Source organism: Balearica regulorum, chromosome 9 (assembly GCF_011004875.1).
Source record: "Balearica regulorum gibbericeps isolate bBalReg1 chromosome 9, bBalReg1.pri, whole genome shotgun sequence".
Taxonomy (NCBI): Eukaryota; Metazoa; Chordata; class Aves; order Gruiformes; family Gruidae; genus Balearica; species Balearica regulorum.
In genome coordinates, this window is record NC_046192.1 from 3,625,859 (window position 1) to 3,645,770 (window position 19,912).

The 19,912-nt window shown below is 43.7% G+C and overlaps 1 protein-coding gene across 1 annotated transcript in view; it reads right to left on the minus strand.

Moving 5' to 3' along the window:
• Positions 1-330: 330 nt before the first annotated feature.
• The window catches only part of HS6ST1 (heparan sulfate 6-O-sulfotransferase 1), a 195,644-nt gene continuing 176,062 nt past the window's right edge, over positions 331-19,912 (minus strand). Inside the window, exon 2 of the mRNA XM_075760871.1 lies at positions 331-6,876. Coding sequence (XP_075616986.1) covers positions 6,168-6,876 — 709 coding nt within the window. The 3' untranslated portion in view covers positions 331-6,167. The remainder of the gene's footprint in view (positions 6,877-19,912) is intronic.

The window sequence follows — 19,912 nt, forward strand, 5'->3', positions numbered from 1 at the left end:
TACAACAACTGCCATTGATGGCATGTAAATCTGTTCATTGCAACAACTCTGAAAAACTAAGAGGACCGTACAATATTAAAGGTAATTAAGTTTAAAAAGTTTTAGGAAGTTTAAGTAATGTTTGATCAAGTGTAACAATAGGAATAAACAGAGTCCGCAGCTTCTGCTTTAATGTTTCTGTGTTAGGAGTCTCTTTTTTTTTAGCAGAAAACAAATACCCTCCATCAACTCCACTGGCAGCTTTATCTCTGTGTGATACAGGAAGGCAAGACATATCATATTGAAACAGCATCCAAAGGCCAATATAAGGACAACACACACGACAGATGCTGGGTTTTAGGGTTTATTTCATCTGCTAACATTCATTCTTGATCTAGACAAAAACAATTAGATGATTATTTTTTTTCAATCCAATTTTTCTTGCGGAAGAAAAGAAAAAACCTTTTAACACTTTTTTTTCCTGTAAGATGCTATAAATAAATATATAAAGCTTTAAGTGTTACTTGGCTCAAGTTAAACAGTTTTATTTTTTTGTTGCTGTTTTTAAGTTCCTGAAGTGGAAAAAAAAAGTGCAAACCATACACATTCAGCCCAATGGAATGACTCCAGCCACAATCACTTTCAGAGAAGCTGAATCTGTTTGATCTACAATATGGAGGATGGAAGGTGGGTGGGGAGACAGTTGTATTTTGTTACCCTCGGTCACACAACTCCTAGAAATAACAGCTGAGTTCCTTGGTAGGTAAATCACACAAGAAAGGGGGGAGAAGAAAAAGTCCTGCCTGCATTGCCATTTCCCTTTCCTGTGCAGATTGTGCAGCAGAGAGAAAGGAAGAAACAATATAAGCAAAGCCTGAGACAAAACCAAATTATGATGAAAAATAAATTCAGATACCAGCAGGGACAGTGAGAAATCCTGTGGCTGTTGCGTGTTCGCCTGGCAGACTACACACAAACACAGAGGAACTTCACATTGAGAGAGGGTGGGGATTTTTGTGTTTTCCTTATGAAAAAAAAATGAACAGGGGCAATAAAAATAAGTTAAATCATATTCCAATATGTACAAAACAAATCATGCTCAGTAAAGCATTTGAATATAAAATTATTCATTATAGTACAACTCTCTCAATCCAGTCTGCAGAATTGACACCTGGGGGAAAACAGGGAGGGGGAATTGTGGGGCTTTGCAGGATGAAACAGATTCATTTGCAAATCTTGTTTGGTTTTTTTTTCAGCTTGCATGGCTAAAAATTACAGAGAAAACCACCTGCAGCTGGGACAATACAGGCTTTAATACCCACGTGCTTATCATCAGGACTGCATTCACCTTGGCAGAACTCCTGTAGATGGGGCAAAACAAACAGCCACGGAGAGCTCGGATTGTCTGCGCAGACATGAGCTCCACTGCTCGCTGGTTTACCTGAACTGCTGCTAACTGACCTGTGCGTTAAAGGCTTGGCTCTGCTGCTGATCGGGCAGCGAATCCTGCATTCATTTTTGCCACTGCAACATGATCTGCTAATATTAGTGAAAACAAGAACAAAAAGATAATGCAGCCAGCCCTGTGATTTGAATCCAGCCGATAGTGTGAGTTGCATTCCAAGATACAGCCCTGGAAATACAACGTTTAGCATAGTCTGTGTTGCAAATTTCTGTAGCGTTACCCATTTTTGTGACACTCGGAAAATTCTATGGGATAGGAGGGGGTCTGAGTAACTCTAGACACCAGTAAGAAGCTAGAGAAGCTTTTAACCCCTGGATATAAATCTCAGTCAGGCCTTGTTCTGTAATGTCAGTCATTACCTTCTGTAGCTGTTCAGGGGTCTCTGTGAAGTGATTTGATGAGCTCAGAGCGAGAACTTCCTAACTGACGTATCTGTACTGCCCTTGTGGTGGTCCTTCTGCCTTGCTCGTGTTCTCAGCGGCTGCACTGCCCTTTCTGCTCCTACACAACAGCCATGGGAGAGAGGATTCAAAAGTTTCTTGGGATCTTCCTTATGCTGCTACCATTGCCATCCCCATTTTGTAAGCAAGTAAGGGACTATGGGGTGCAAAACCGTCAACCTAAACTGCTCCCCATTTATTCCAAAATGTTGGGCACGAAGGGGAAATTCAGCCAAGCCAGAAATTCACGCTGATCCTTTGTTGAGAGTTTTTTTTGTTGATGACTTTGAACCCAGCGACAGCCTGGGTCTGCAACCGTACCAGTCGATCCTGCATTTTGCGACCTGCGTGGGGTACGAGGTGGCATCTGACTGTCTGGGAAAATTTGGAGTAGGAGGCAAACTCCTTCAGTTAGAGCTAGCTGGGATGAGACAAATGAACAATAAAAAGTTTTTTGGTCCGCCCACTGTGGGAGGACAAGCATCTGATTAGGTAAAATCTGAATTCAAGGGGAACCGTCTCACCAGCTCCAGGAAGAGACAGGTCACAATCCTGCGCCTGCCCTCGCTGTACCCAGCACTCACCTATCCTGACCAGGATCGTGATGCATTGACGGGCCCCAGGAAGAAACACTTCATGTAGTGAAGAAGGTCTCAGTGCGTCTGGAAGTCAGAGGAAAAACATTTTGGAAGAAAGGGCAGATATTGAACAAGAATGTACTATCTGGCCACTACTGCCAGAGTGCTTTAAAGCCGTTGTTCTCCATTGATTTTAAAACTACACATACATTTTTCATGTTATTGTAGCATCAAATAATCAGTCCTAAAAATAAAAGAAATTGTACCACTTCAAACTGTAGTACATAGAAATCACAAAAACTACATTCACATTATGTTAAAAAAGTTCCCTTAAACCCACTAAAGGAAGAAGATCGTGCCAGGTACGTCCTGCAACCCACACTCTGGCACACAGCACTTACAATAAATTAAAGGATGATTTACAGCCATAAACAGACCAGCACAGAAGCCAGGGTGAGTGACGGCTTTTGGGTCATTCTCTTAATTTCCGATACTTAGAATCTGTTTCAAACTGCCCTATACTTCTGATACCTTGGACCACCTCTTTACAGTGCAGAAATTTGTTATTCCCAACGTACAGGTGGAGAAACTGAGGCATTTGCTGGGCGCAGGATTGGACTCTGGAAATTTCTGCCTCAGTGCTAAGCTGAGGTCAAGCCCTCCTTTTGTGGGTTGAAGTGAAACTGTTAACAAGACAGTTTTCAAGATAGTTTCATTTCTTTTGCTTGTTACTGTAATATATTACAAAGAAAACGTTGGAACAAGGTCTTCTACTGACATGCTTCTAGGGTCAGAGTTTGCCTTTGATTTAGAGAACCCCGCAGACAGATCCATTAAAATCCAGCTGGTTACTCAGAGCCCATAACACAGAAACAACTCGGGCAAACCGAGCCAAATAACGTTACCGGTCCTAATCACACACAGTCCCATTTACTGTCACCCTGTGGTAGATGAGAGCAGAATTTGGCCTTCGGTACAGAACGGCTCTCAGAAGTCAGTGCCGGCATATGCAGACCTGCCCGGGCATTCACCGCGCAGCCCCGCCGGAGCTGCGCCGATGTGCACCTCGAACGTGGATTAGCTGCAGTAACCGCTTGTGCAGTACGGGTCCATAACGCAGAATGCACAGTGAAAAGCCTTTGGGTAAAGCTGGAAACTGTGCATATAAAACAGTTGCTTTTTTATGTCTTGTGTATTGGTTTTGTGGGTAAACAGCCTGTAAAATTGCATTTTTTAAATATAAATGTTTTCTTTAGTTACAGCAACACATAAAAGCGCTGGGAACTAGCAGACATAGCTCCTCCCAGTCTTGGAATTCAGAGATGAGCAAATGGATTTGTAATACCTTCTGCCCCCAAGCCAACAACCGAAAATTGCTTCATTTTGCTTCCCACTTTTCAGCTAGGAGGAAATGCTTATGGCCAGGCTACGCATCTCGCGGAACAGGGGCCGCGTTGTGGCAGAAGCACTGACAGAACCTTACAGACAGCGACACCACTAGCAAATATTGGTACCAGTTGAACGCATGGGTAACAACGTCCCACTGTGCTTGCAGGTGGATGAAGGTGTGCTTGTGCACTCTGCAGATGCAGACCCGATCAAAATCCATCTGAAATCAATAGGAAAGACATCCTTTGACTTCGGTGGACTTTGGATCAGGGCTGTAACAGGGTTGTATTTGAGCCCGAAGTGCTGTTTGTATTTTCTGTTCTTAAGTTTTTAGTTATCTTTACTCTTCTGGAGAAGAGTATCTCCAAAACCGAGGTGTATCCCCCAGGGTGTACACAGAAGAAACGAGGCAGCCCCTCCTTTGCAAAACTCAGTCTGCATTCGAAACTGTTAGAAACAATGTACAGAGGCAGAGAGAGAATTAAAATACAAAACAAGCAGCACTTCAGTGGATTCGTGTGATGGGAAAGGGACACTGTAAAAATGACATGCCAAAGTTGAATGCATTAGGTCTCTGCCTCTCCTCTGGTGATTTCAAGGCCATATTTGATCTGCAGTTAACGTGGCCTTTGAAAATCAAATCATACTCCATTGGGTTCCTAGTTTACCCTCAACAATGGCTGGTTCACGTCTTACAGGCTGAGTAATAACGGGGTGAGACATGAAACAGGCAAAAACTGCTTCATTTCCATGCTTCCAGCCAAACAAAGAAGTGCTTGCAACAGCAAGAAAATAAGCCATACTTTAATTTGGTGAGTGGGAAGAGGAATTAGAGAAGTCATTGTTGTTCTATGACTCAAAAGTCAGTAAGCAGAACCTGGTTAGACTGTCACCACACTGGAGGATTAAACTCACATGAGTCCCTAAAAACCAGCATTGAAAGAGAGAGTTCTGCTTTGAAAGTGGTCTGAGACTAAAAAAAACATTATCCATGATTCCCCTTTCCAGTTTTATGAACACAGCTTGTTCATTTAAAGTAAGAGCTGCAGATCAGGCACTCTGCCAAAAGACAATGTGCACTGTCTCATAATTAATTCAGACCTATAGTCAGAAATTTTCACAGCTCTGGAAGAGAGCCCCATCCTGTTCCCACTTAAATCAGTTCTAGTGACTTCACTGGAAGCAGGCTGACGCCCATTATCTCTCGATAAAAGCAAGTAAAAATAACTGAAAAAATACAGATATGGGTACGTCTGTACACTTGTTCTAGTTCAGTATTCCATACAGCAACAAACAAAACAAAATCACCCCCTCATCAAGTTCCCGTTAATGACTGATTATTTGCAGGGTCTTCCCTGGCACTCGTCGTGCAGATTTATGAGGGAGTATTGCTATTTAAATTCTTCTTCCTTTTTTTAGTATGCAGGATAGGGGTTTTCACGTGCTGTTAACACATAATACTGATGACGGCGTGAGCGGCAGTTGTGTAGGGTGACAGGATGGCATGTGAGTGCATGTTTGAGCCTATGTGGAATTTGGTCGGCTTTTAACTCATTTTGGGACCTGCCTGTGAAACAAATCTGGGAGCTTTGTGCATGAATTCCCTATGATTTTTGTGATGAAGTTGCGTACGTGTATGTGATACCAGTGCAATGTATCAAAACCACTGTGCTAAGAACATATCCTAGGCCATAGTCAATTTGCTTTAATGTTTCTCATCCTCTGAGGTTTTTCCTTCTTCTTTTTTTTTTTGTGGTGCTGTCCTTTCTGGCAGTGGCCGCCAGCTGAAATGAAGTGACCGCCCTTGTGCTCAGATCACCGCCTGCCAGGATGGCACATCCTCAACTTAGTCACTGTTATCATTTACTTACAAGCAGCGCAATTCCCATCCCACCTCCAAAAACACCCACAAAAGAAAACCTCCGTTTCCTTGGTTTTTAATTATGTATCTTTATATCGTTATGCTCAGGGGGTAAACATTTAAAAAATCCTACTTCTGCCATTTGTGTTTGAATTGTGAGGATAAGAAACATTCTCTTGTATTTGGCCTTAAGAGTGGGTAACTGCATTTGTGCATTTTTTACCTCTGCATTATAATGTTGTCCCTTTTTTTGTTTTTATGTATTTATTTTTTTTTAAGAATCTCATTGGTCTTGTAAGAAACAGTAAAAAGACCCTATGCTTAAGGAAGCAATCTAGCTTCTGTTTTACAGACTTGCTTTTAAATAAAATATTTTTTGTTGTTTTTGTAATTTTACTTCCATGATCTTTTATATGGAAACCCTAGAATATCATTAATATAAAAGTCTGCCTAGGCTACCACTTCTCTATAATATGGCTCATGTAGTCCTCAGTGGGCAAGCGTCCTTGCTCTTCGGTCTCTTCCTTGGGAAGTGCTTCATTGGACCGGTGAAGAAGCCTCTCTTCCCGATTCTTTATCCTCTGCTCCATCCTCTCTAGCTGCCGTTTGTACTGGTAGCGCTGTTGGAAGAGGTCCTTTGCATAGTCATAGAGCTGCATGTCCAAGTCATTGAGCTCCTCAATCCTCCGGATGGTGTCGTTATCCACCTCCACCCCTCCTGCCCTGGTACTGTTGTACTGCATAAAGGGCCGGATGAATTTCAGATTAAAAGTTCTCTCAAACAGGTACTGAGTCTTTCTCTGGAACTCTGTCAGGCCGAAGAAGGCCATGTCTTTGAGGTTCTTTTTTGCACTCTCCAGCAGGATCTGTGCTCGCTTGTTCTCTGGGATGAAAGACATGTTGTAGCAGCCAACTAAGCTCAAGTCAGCCAACATCCTCACTTGGCGGTTGTTGGCCAAATTATACGGGCAATCCATGAACTCCTGCAGCGTGCAGCCTGACCAGTCTGTGCCTTCATAGCACGACGGCAGCTCTTCAGGAGTTGGTGTCCTGCCATCACACATGTGCAAGGAGGTCTTCCACGTAGCTCCTCGTTGGACGTGACGCCATTCGCTGAGGTAACGAGATACAGGGTCTCTCAGCAGCGTGATGTAATAAAATTTTCTATAAGAAGAAGAGAAAATAAAATAAATATTCTGCTAGTAACAAGGAAGATGCTTGGCAAGCTGAGATCTAGTGCAGATATCAAAAAGACAAGAGTAAATCAACATCACAGCATCCATTCCACTGTATTCTTGGATTATTCTTGCAATATCTCATGTGAAGTAGTTTGTGCAAGGTTAGACCCATGTTTCTCTTTCTCATTGCCCACCATTTTAGTCTTGCCAAGTAGTAACGCTTTCACCGGGACATCCAGCAACAGACTGCAATCTCGGAACAAATCATCAGGATTCAACTGATCTAATAACTTCAGAGAGCAACTGTGACTTTAGGGACTGCCTGGCCTCTCACACGACCACGCGCCCTTGGAATGAGCCAGGACTTGCTCTGCAGGGCAGCCCAGCCATTGCTCTGTTTATGAGCTGGGCCTATCATTTTCACTTCGTGCAGATGCTGACCAGGACACCTACTACTTGATTGGTCTGGCTGCCTAGCTGAAATTTGGGAGTCTGCAACGAGTAGCAGGATAACACCACAGGAATGTAAGTGAAGAATAATGGGAAATCAGGAATGTAATACGCTTTGCAGAAATAGAAGGCCTGAGTTGACAACCAGCAATAGTAGCAATGATTTATTCTCATTTCAGCTAATCTGCTATGAATTCGAACAGACTGAAGACATACTTTTGATACGGGAGACTAAAAAAGGGTGAAAACCCAAGACAATCAGGAGGAACACACATAGTGACGGGAGCATTCTTGCTGTTCCCAGTATAATGAAGTCCCCAACAATACAAGTTGTCCCTCGAACTGAAAACATGACAGCTGTCTTGTACAGAGAAACCCTCCAGCTTCAGCCCCCCTTAAGCCTGGATAAAGTTCTGAGATTGATAGCGATGGCAGCCTGTAATGGCCCTCTCCAGACAGAGGGAAAAGGGCCTATTTTTCTCTAGCTTCCAGTAGCTTGGGACTGTGGTGTCTCCAAGTGTTTCTAGAACAAGGAAATAACTTCTCTAAGTTGCTAAAGCTGGCAGGGAATTAAATCCACATGTGCTCCCAGCGCAAATGGGAGCACCTGGCTTTGGCAGGGCAACGCACGCATGCTATTGGAAATACTTCATATAGGGGTGGTGGTGGTGGATTCATTTTCCCACCAGAAATGCATCCTTGGAATGCTGCTAGGGCTTACTGCCCTGCCAGCACGGCTTGGGAGAGCTGAATGTGATAGCCATTATGAGGGCATTGCACGGGTTTTCAAGAAGAAAAAAAAAGTCAAAAAATTCTGCTTTGGCTAATATTAACACTCCCATATTTTCCTAGCATCTTCAATATTACTCTTCCTAGCAGTAACCCAAATTACTGCAGTAAGAGTAATTTAAGAAAATACATCAAAGACATTGCCCAGGAAGTCTGATTTTAAGGAATGGTTGCTTTCTCAATTTATTACTAACTTGCTGAAGGGTTGTTCCAAAGTGGTAAATTTTGGTCTTTTCAACAATGGCAACGGGTGTCCACTCAGGCTTCAACTCCGCTCCTGGCTTCTGCCTTCAGAACTAGGGCTGGTAAAAACATTTACTATTTTTGGAAACTTCTCCATCTCTTCATAGCAGGGGTATCACGCTGTCCAGTAATACTGTCTAGTACTGTCTGTGTACAGGGAGAGGGGAGAAAGAAGGGGAGCAGCGTGCATTAAGAGAAACACTTCCCTTAAACTTACCTCTTTTTCCTTCATTTACATTGCAGGCTGTAACGATTCAGCTACCCAGACTGAGATGCAGCTATGATTTATATAGACAGTGCTAAGAAACCTCTAACAGATGGGGATAAAATATGACAGTGGAAGGAAAAGGAAAGCAATGATGAATACCAGATGTTCAAGTGACAGACATTGATGCTAAACACTACCAGCATTTTTTGACTTGTGAACCGTAGTGGACTTTTTTATTTACACCAGTGTATTCCAAAGGTTGCATTTTTTCCTGAAGCAAGTTGAAGCCAATTACTATTACGTGGCTTACAGAAGCAACTAGGAGTTTCACCTAAGATCAGGACTCATTTATGAGGTATCCAAAGACAGAGGAGGAGCTGATTCCTGTCCAAACCTGCAGTCTATACAAGTATGGATTGGAAAAAAGGAAGAATTAGTATCTGCATTTTGTAGACAGGGGAACCACAAATATTAAAAGATGTGCATAAAGTCAAATGGGTGTCTGTGGCAGAGCTGGCATGAAGATGATTCCTGTAAGTCTGAGTCCAGTTTGTCCTCTCTCTCTCTGTTTAAATTTTGGGAGTCTGTTAGTAAATCAGATTAATAAAATCATGCAAAGCTTCTGGGTCCATTGAAACAGAAACAGCTTCAACAGGACATGGATTGAAAAAAAGGTTAAGAAGCAACTATCTCTTTCTTCAAACTTGCACTATAAGAACTATTATCTTAGTTGCGGCGATACACTGGTAAATACCTTACATGAGCAATCTCTCTCTAAGATTCATCTAAGTTAGTTAATAGAAAGCGTAGGAAAATAGATTTTTTTTTTTTAAACTATACTGAATTTGATGTGCCCCTTTCCAGGTCTGTCACATAGAAAAGTGCTTGAAGGAGGCGAGCTTGCCTCCTAACACAGGAATAAGACGTATCTTTGGAAACTGGAATACAGGCAATGGAAGCAGGCCCCTGGAGGTACTTTAGGAAGCTGCCCCAATGGGGCATAAAAAACCCAAAATAAAACAGAGACTTCAATGCAGAAGAATAGTTTAAACCACTTAAGTTAAGATGCACCACTGACATACCAAAAGTTATGCTCCCAAACCTGGAGCTTCCAAAGCTTTCTGGAAGGATACTAGTTGCAGAGGTGCAGAATTGCCCAGCTCTCAGGAAAGTGAAGAGCACACCTTTAGGAAGACTGGGGCCTCAGGAACCAGAGAGGTGAGCCACTTTGATATTAGATGAATGACCATGGAAGTATTCACCCGAGGTACTTAAGATACTGAAGTTTCCATTCTCAGACTGTAACTTGGGGATTGTCTTTAAGTTCAGAGAAAAGTCAGATTATCTCTCTAAAGCATCATTCATTAGGAGCATCGTTATGAACATCGTGAGCCAGAAAGTCGGGGGAACTTTGCGCCAGCGTGGTTGAGAACACAGGCAGTGCCGCTTGTCAGTAGTGGCTGGAAATTTATGAAGAACCACATGACTAGTAAGTTCTCTTTTGTCATCAGAGATAAAATAAACCCATAAAAAACATGCAGCTGTGAGTGCCCTTCCTTTCAGCATGGTGCCCCAGACAGCTACTTAACGTAAGTATTCCTAAAGGCTCATTTCAGAAGTGTGGTCTTCTCCTAGCCCAGATGGTTCCACTCAATACTGCCTCATAAAAAACCCAAACAGCCCCAGTTTGGTCACGCAATGCCAAGTCTCACTGGCCTTCCTGGAGTTAACAAGCTTGAGCAAGAAAAATGGACGTTCTAGTTAGTAAGAAATTTCTTTTCTTTTTCTTCCCATGTGAAGCTGGGCAGAACAGCATTACTGCTCTTGCAGGCTCCCCTTCTACTTATCCATGGGGTTGTGATCCCCAGAGGGCAAAGAAAAGCCGAAGCCAAAGTCACACCTCTGCCTTGCCTTGCATTATTGTCCCTGGCGGTCCCGATGTGAAAATCCACCTGAAGCTCCCTGAGGCATTTGCAACTTCAGCGTTGCAACTCGGATGTACATGCAAGCTGCAAAGCTTTGTCTGAGGAAAGAACCACTAGTGTATTTATTAAACAGAGCAAAATGAAATCATGGTTTTGATAAACAACTCTGTATTAGAACTGAAGTTTCAGGGAGACAAAAATCTAGTACTAGAAAGGAAGGGCAATCTTCTTGTAGTACACAAATGAATTTAGGAAACTTGAGTGTAAGTACCTCTTCTGTCAAAATTAGCCTATGTGCCCCAGACAAATCTCTCTCTCTGCCTCTTATTTCCCGTGCGCGAAGGGCTGACAACATCTCCTTTGTCTATTTTGGCAATTCAAAACATAACATCTTTCGGAGCAGGAACCGTCTCCTTCAATGATTGTGCAAAGCCCCTGTTTCAGCGTGGATTGAGGTCAGAGGACAATAGTTAACTTGAGGCGTATTTTCATGACACGGGCGTCGGGGGCACTGGTGCCCTACGGGATTCCCACCCCGGACCTCTCCTTCCCATTCTCACACAGCAGCAACAAAGCAGCCTTAGTTTTGCCAGCAGAGTTGGGGGTTTTGGGGGTTTTTTTGGGGATTTCGTTTTGGTCAGGGCCATGCCGCAAATGCATTCACTGAGCAGATCTGGGTTAAAAATAACCCTGTCCTGCAGACATGGAGGAGCGCCTGAAGCCCCTATTTCGTAATATTCTGCCTTAATTCCTATCAGCAGGTTCCTCAGCTAATGAAGGGGAAATGAAACCCTTCTTCCTCTAAAAGACCAATTCCTTCTCTTTTGCTAATAACCAGTCAACATAATTCTGATAAAGTGACAGATTCTAAATATGATGCTATTATCTCTCTTCAGTTCATTTCCATTTATTCTTTCCTACGCTCCGATACACCCTTCTCGCTTCCCACTGCTGGTCTCTAAAATCTGCCAAGAACTGCTTATTTGACTGTGCAATCCCCTATTCTTTGCTGTGATTAAATGCTTCCCTCCCACGCAGCCAAAATATCGTATTTTTTATTTCTACAGGTTATTCACTGAGCTTTCAAGCATCCCTCACAGGAAAAGCAAAATCTATAACAAGTCCTTCTTGACTACTGTGGTGGCCTTCCATCAGACAGAGAGCGAAGTAAGGATAGCCACTTCCAATCATACGTGCTTCATCCTGCCTGCCAGGAGGGGGAAGGGGAAGGAAGCTGCATAGGTCAGCTGCAACCACATAACCCCAATCTGTCAAAGCACCACGCCCCCAGGCTACAATTTTTCTACTGCTGAAGAAAAAAAATAATAAAAAAATCTTTCTATGTCCTTGCTGAGTTGACTGAACTGAGCGGGGTGCCTGCCAGCTTGCGGGAATGAGAAACACTCTGTTTTGTTTAAAAGAAGTAGTAATGTCAAATTTGCGGCTGATTTAAGGCATCTTTGTAAGCCAAGCCCATGCATTACGCGCTCCTCAAATCATTTGTGAGGGTCCTTGTTCAATTCATACTGGCTCTCACTGTAAATGGTTTATCACTAAAACAATCGGCGAATTTGCCTCCCACCAGCGAAATGAGAACGTGCACCTACCCTGCCGTTAGTCTCCAAGGAAAGAAGAACCAGAGCAGTCAGACCCCTACTGCGATCACTTAAACCCTCACCTTACAGAGACAACGAAAGGGATTACTAGGTACCTGGTATCTCCACTGAAAATGGATGGCGTCTCCTACAGGAGCAGTTCCAGCCATGAGTTACAGGTAAATAATAAGTAAAGGCAATTCGGGTGTCTCTGGAGGAGCTGAGAATGTGGCAGATGAAAGTTTATAAGAAATTTATATTCTTACTATAAAGTCATACTAAATGATACCTACAAATAACAGATGTATGAAAATCTGATCGACCCTTCTGCACAGAGCCCCTGAATGACCTTTGGCTACCGTGGGAAATGCGGAGGTGCAGACCACTCTCCGGCCAGCCTCAGCACTTGCTGCAGGAAGAATTGCCTCCTGCCTTATCTACCCCCGGTACACCAAACCCCTGCTTACCGCTTTTAAAGCCCAAACTTGGGAAGACTCCACATATTTCCTTTTTTTTTTTTTTTTTTTTTTTACTCTACAGTCAGATTTCTTGCATAACAAAACACACTCTCAGTTAGAGATTGGAATTTAATATATGTACAATGATTACTTCCTTTGGTAGCAAATAGCCCTAATTTTCCTCAGTCTATTTCCTCTCATCTGGTGTTCATTTAGACTCTTCCTGCATTTCACACACAATAAACTCTTCAGCCCTTTCAAAGTCATAGAAAAAGAAAGAAAACCCCAAGCAAACAAACAAACAAACAAGTCTCTTTGGTCCCCTATATTTAAAGAAACGTTGCCACACAACCCACCAAAAGCCAAGAAGCTCAACAGCAAAGCCAATCCTCCAGTACCCAGACTGCGTAAACACCTACAGCAACGGTTTTCTCTTCCCGTCAACGAGGGGGTGTCTTCACAGCAAGTCAGCGCTTGCTGTGGTAACTCCGTTTGTTTTGCACAGTTGGGTTTGTTTTGCCTGATGGCCTCTGCTCTTGGGACTCGGCTGTATTAAAAGATGGGAAGTTTTGAAACGTAATCACCAGCACGCAGGCTCCGCTCACCCTCCGCATCTTCGCTCAGGGACTCTTCCTCGGGTCCGATTTCGCCACGGGCCAATTGCCGACGCAGCGATGCCTGGGCCGTGCCGCTGGCAGCCCGCGGGGAGCTAACCCCGAAACCCAGCCCTCCGACAGCTCCCGGAGTTGGAGGCAGAAGAGAATACGCTCGGACTACAGACAAATTGACACGCTTTGCTTCCAGACGGAAAAATGAAACTCTCACAGGCTCTCTCGGCTGGATGCAATCCAAAGCACAGGTTTCTCCATACACAAGGGTGGCTTTCAGTCCAGCCACCCCTTCTCCTAAAGGAACAGTTGGAGGCTACACCCTGTCACAATTTGGCTGTATTTTTGAGAGTATTTAAACCAAAAGCTACTATATGAACGCCTGTCTGTGTGTGGATGCTCTAGAAACTGCTCGCCTGCTTCTCCTCATCTCGGGCATCTGCGAAGTGGAGTCTCACATGTCACACCAGCTCCAAGAAACCCCTACTAACTGATCTGCACCCCCAGCTCCTCCTAAGGCAAGGGGGGAGTAAGAACGGCCGTTCTTCCAGAAAAGCTTAAATCCAGTTTAATACAAACATCTATTCCTCCATTCCCGAGAAAGGGGTTTCAAAGCAGATTCTGGAGTCTGTGGAAGACCCTGGCCTGGCAGCCCAGCACCTGAGTGCCTGCTGGGTGCTCGGAGCTGGGGATCCTCGCTGACGTGACGTGTCTAACTCTAACTCCCTCGGAAACACAGGACAGGGTGTGAGCACCAGAAAAAAGAGCACTTCTAGAGCTGGCAACATTTACATGGCTTTGGGGGCTGCAGCCTCACCTGCTGCCCTTCTGGTTCACAGTTACTGGTCAGGAGTACGCAAAAACCTCTTAGGGAAAGATGGGTTAAAAATGGAAAAACAGAGCGAACTCTAATCCCAGCAGCTACAACAATACTGGCTGAGAGTATATTAGTTCTGTACCAGATTGCTGAGTGTAAATGAACCTGAGATTACTTAGGTCTGGTCTTTTGGATTTGAATAGCTGTAGAGTCAGGCTCTGTTACATATTTCTCTCTTTTAGCAGGAATTAAAGTGTGTTATATCCATTATATATACGCTTAAAAATACCAGTACTATTTAACAGTGAGTTAAAAATATAATTTAACTGTGAGTAGGCATGCATGAAAAGCCACACCTCTCTTTTTTCCCTAGTATATTTCATAAAACGTGGAGGATTTTGAGCACTTCGCAGTCCTGGCTGATGCAGCCTTTCAACGTACCATGAACGGTCATGCTGCAGTGCCAGCAAGGGAGCGTGGAGCTCCTGCGCGTGGGTACCTGTGGGTACCAAACACGACACATCTTTCTCTCAGAGGCAGTAGAAAAGATAACAGAAGCTGACAGTGAAGGAGGAGACAGAAGAGCAATCAGCAGCTCAGGCATTTCACAAGAGGAACAACTTTAAACAAAAGCTCCAGGTTTGGTGTTCGCAAGACACGCACGCGCTCTGAGTCGCGGCTTTAAAAACACGGGACAGAGTCCAACACAATTGCAAGGGCCTTCTGCAGCTTGGTGGTGAAGAAACCTGCAGACATGCAACCAAGGAAAAGATCAATCTGTGTGCTCGATCCGCACATCCTGCAGCGATCCAGCCTTGATTTTGGAATCTGACGGGAGTGCTAGCGCTGTGTGTCTGCACATGCCTCTGCACACACGGTGGCTGCAGCGCAGTAACAGCTCAGTGTGAGATGTCTCTATTTAAAGTTGACCTACAAAGAAAGGTAGGTCTACAAAGCAATAGTTAGAATACTATTACGTATATATTTCTTTTACCTAGATACTCCTCCTGAATTATATTGGCAAAGGCTGAAGAGCTGGAGTGGAGGTACAAAGGATTTAAGTCAGCCCCAAGGGCAGATGGGTGAAACTGTGGTTCGTTAGAAAGCTGGGAGGACACACGTAGCCTTGATACCCACCTTGGGAGTGGCAGTATGATACAGACTATTCCATACTGATGAGATATATATGGTAATAAGGGTGCATTTTATGTCTGGAGTCAAATGCAGCATCAGGATAGGTATTAATTCCTCTGAAACCATCAGAAACAGACACCTTCAGGATGATTATCTCCATAAATGAAATGAGGGTACGCTTTTACCTTAGGTCTCAGTGTTGTGCAGTACTCATACTTGCTGTGTTCATAATACACTGTTACACACTCAGCCCCAGTTCAGATTTGGTAGCAATATACTACTAATAGGCTTTTACCCAGGAAACAAGTATGGTCCTATCACCCTCGTGTCTCATCACTGGTTTATAGCCAATTAGCAGAATAGACACAGACTATGAGTTTTAACAACATCTCTGCTTTTCAAGAAAACCGAGCTGCTGTGTTAGCACAAGAATTTCCTGTTGCACTGTCTCTTGCAAACAACTTAATCTAAAAAAAGATACATGACATGTTATGAACCTTAGGAGTGAACCGCCAGTTCATTTTTCAAAATGACAGACGTGATGAAAATTGGCCAAAGGCTTGGAAAAAAAAAGTGGGGGTCAGGGTGAGGGTAGCAGATGGGGGCGGAGAGGAAGGCATTCCAGAGCCCTCTGGAGCCTTGGACTCCTCTAGGACCCATTAAAAGCTTATGTTACTTGCACCGTTTATAAACAAGTGCTTGCTTTTGCCATCATAACCTTCCTCATATCAAGCGCTTAGGAAGTGTTGACTGCTGTCTTCTACTGAAGCAAGGCACCAAAAATGACGGCAAGTTACAAATCAAATACCTTTGATTTATTACCTTTCCCATGTTTCGTGAGGTTTGTTGTGATTCCTAAGTGACCTTAGTAAACCGACTAATCAATAGCACATCTGAATGCTGACAGACTGCAGTGGAACGTTTCACTGCCAGAAGGATTACATCAAAGCTGGCAGAGGACAGACGGTACAACTGTGGACTGCAACCCATGCCTATTCTTTGCATTCTTTTGCTTTCATTACTGCCCGTGCTGTCATCAAGGTAAGAAATTGCAGGATGAAAACCCACTGCCATTCTCCAAAAGAAAAGTTTTCAATCCTTTCACTTACTGACTCTATCACAGAGACTTTCCTTTTATTGATTTTAGCATTACACAAAATACAGACTTTAGTAACACATTACAGCCATATAGACGATAAAATATCTGCTAGAAGGGTACTGTACCCACTAATTTTTTGAGTTTCTCCCTGTATGTTAGACATACTAGAATCAAGCAAGAAACAAATCAACCCCTGAAAGAAGAGTAATGAGACATCTGCAATGAGACACTAAACTTTTCATCTTTGTGTCAGAGACCAATTTGCACTGGATGGGTAGTGTAAAATAGCAGATTGCACCCTATGAGCAGATAGTTTAAGCTGAAAACATTTGGGGTCTCATTCTAGCTCCAGGGGGTAAGCGCTGTCCCCTAATAAACTGCCAGTGCAGGCTGCCATCTTATGGGGGAGGCAGAACTTTAAGTCTTCCCCCACGTCATCCGGACAGAGATGCCTGGTACCGCACGGAAACCTGCAGGGCTTCGTACTGTCTTTGCCCTGGGAAGAGAGAGGATGCCAGGGATTCGGCCTCCCCAGGTGTCAAGATGGATACAATGAATAAAACAAGTGCATAGTTTACCTAATATAGCAGGATTTCTGCATTTGATTCCTGCGCACTTCAGGACGCAGAAGACAGAACGATCGGGATATTGCCACACAGAAAAAAGAAAACCAGCAGCAAGCTGAAATACTGCGAAGATAAAGCAGAAGTAATATGCAATATGCAAAGGTGTTTTATCTGAATCGGCTGCAAACAAAGCAGATGGGCGGGAGTTTGCGTTCTCTTTTGAACTGTAAGCCCGCTTGTGAATCACAGGAGCTCCACTGGCAGTGAGACTCAAGAAAGATTCAAGAAAAGTGTAACAGCATGATAGACAGGAAGTATGTCTCCCTGAAGAAGATTAAATTATAAAGAAACCATACAGGAAGATTAAGGGAGCAAGAGTAGTCAGAGGAGCAGATATTGATCGCTTACGCAGGACAATTGAATTCCTCAGCAACTGCCTGCCTCAGCCGAAAGGGATGCAATATTGTGTCAGGCAGCTGCAGCTGCAACACAGACACCCCGAGTTGCTCGTGGATCAATCTTGTTCCAATCAAAAATTGATGGATGGCTACTTTTATTGATTGGAGTGGGAAGACTCGGGAAACAGAATTGAGATGCACAGAATTTTGAAACTAGATTGACATGTCGTGGACACAGAAGTAAACATTACAACTTTCAACCAGCCAGGGTACATCAAGAAACAAGACATCCCAAGGAAGAAAAACACAAAGAGCAGCACAGCCCATTCCTGGAAGCAGCCAGAGTGCAAGCTGTTGCAAGGGCTGGTTTCCAAAGAGCTCCTCTGCTCCTCTGCGAGCCACGGAGGGCTGCTAGCGAAAGGGAACAACTACTGCCCAGCAAAGCAAATCAACGTGAACTGCGTACCGCCACACGGCCGAGTGGCATCAGATAGGTGACTGCTCCTAATTCCATTCACCCAGTTCCTTCACAGAATCACAGAATGGTTTGGGTTGGAAGGAACCTTAAAGCCCATCTAGTTCCAATCCCCCTGCCATGGGCAGGGACACCCTCCACCAGACCAGGTTGCCCAAAGCCCCATCCAACCTGGCCTTGAACACTTCCAGGGATGGGGCATCTACAGCTTCTCTGGGCAACCTGTGCCAGTGCCTCACCACCCTCACAGGGAAGAATTTCTTCCAAGTATCTAACCTAAATCTGCCCTCCTTCAGCTTAAGGCCATCACCCCTTGTCCCATCACTCCCTGCTCCTGTAACCAGTCCCTCTCCAGCTTTCCTGTGGGCCCCTTTAGGTACTGGAAGGTGCTCTAAGGTCTCCCCCGGAGCCTTCTCTTCTCCAGGCTGAACAATCCCAACTCTCTCAGCCTGTCTTCATAAAATTAGTGCTGGGAGAGGTTCCCACACTGCTGCTTTTCTGGCAAACAGTCATATTAGTGGCTTACGAGTACCAAAGCTTGCTCTCCTCAATTAACTGACTCTCCCTTGCTCAGGAATACCAGATGCTGTCAAGCAACAAATAGATAATCCTCAAGAAAGCAGAGCTACTAATCAGTCACTTTTACATTTAAGATCACTTGGAGTTGCCACTGCCTTATACTGTTTTTCTAATTAATTGCACTGGAATGCACTTAAGCTAGCCCTGGATCAAAGAATCAACTGCAGAGATTGAAATAAATCCTGTCTGTGTTGCTAATGCCTTGGAAATGGATGACTTGCTAAGCGCTCAAAATCCTGAGTACCAATGGTTTAAAACCACAGATAGTGTGAGACACTTTCAAAAGAACAGATTTAAGAATAAAAAGGGAAAAGCTCCCTTCATTTGCTTGTAAAAGACAATTAAACAAAGGCAATTGTTCAACTAATTTATTATGAAGTTTGTGTATCTTAAGTTCCTTATTCTCTATTTTCCTATCACTAGAAATCACAGTGCAAGAGTGTCAATTTTCATTACAGCAAAACATTATCATCATTACAGATTTCTTTTTTTTTATTCGCTTTTATGAAGGGTTGAAATCTTTTCAAAATAATGATAAATAAAAATGACTGGGGATGGATGTGTTACCAGTTGGTGCAATAAATCACTGTCTCCTCCTGCATGAGTCTCTCTCTCATGGTTTAGAATATCATCAGAATGCCTTTGATTGATTTACACTTTAGTAATCCAGCCATCATCATCCATAATTCTACAATAAACCACACCACTTAATGTAGCTGTTACAGATGTTCAGAAGTTCATTCCCTGCCTTTTAGGAGGTGGTATCTAGACAGCAGCTGCAGACACCAGGATTAGCTGGGGAAGAAAAAATTTGTCTTCAGCACAGGAAAACATCCCATTTTCCTACAACAATGCCCTGTCTTTCGAGCTGAAAGACATGCTGCCAACCTTGATATATCCGGGTTCAATTATTACACACCAAATACCTATATGCGTACACACACCCTCTCTTGCCAGTTGGCAGGAATAACAAGTTGCCTGGCTTCTGTCTAAAACACATTATTTCCTGGGAAATCAAGACATTACTAAAAGCCGTATGCAAGGAATCCATCAAAAGGTATGCAGCAAAAAGCAACCGATCTCGCACAGGCCATGCCAGCATCAAGAAACCCATGTCGGCGTGCATTCTGCACGGAGCGCAGCATCCAGAGTCAGACCTAAGGAATTGCTTAGAGTTTGCTCTTAAAAACACCGCAGAAGTTGGGCTGAGCAGCAGGAAGGGCTGCAGCCTGATGAAGAGGGTGCTATTCATTATGCTGTTGCTGTAACCAATACCAGCCCTTCCCAAAAGCACAACTGCAGAGTTCATTACGGATCTGAAAACTGTAGGTTAATTCTTGGTTTCAACTTTTGCTTGAGCCCAAAAACACCACAGCATGAGCTGGCCTGCGATTAATACTTTTGTTAATACCTTTTCTTAAAGAAAACGGAAAACACGTAACACGCAGTACAAGGTGCGCATACCAAACGGCACCAGGACTCTCTGCCAACCTCGGCAGCCACGGTTCATTTAAAGCAGGCCTGCAGAGATATCCTACAGGAATTGTCAAAGTGATGGTCTAGGTCACAGAAACAATTTCTCCCCTAAGTGAATCACCATCCTGAGGAAGCTAACAAAGACTGCAAAATTCATTAGCTGAGCAGTGCTGGAAAGGTCTGCTCCAAATCCATCAATGAC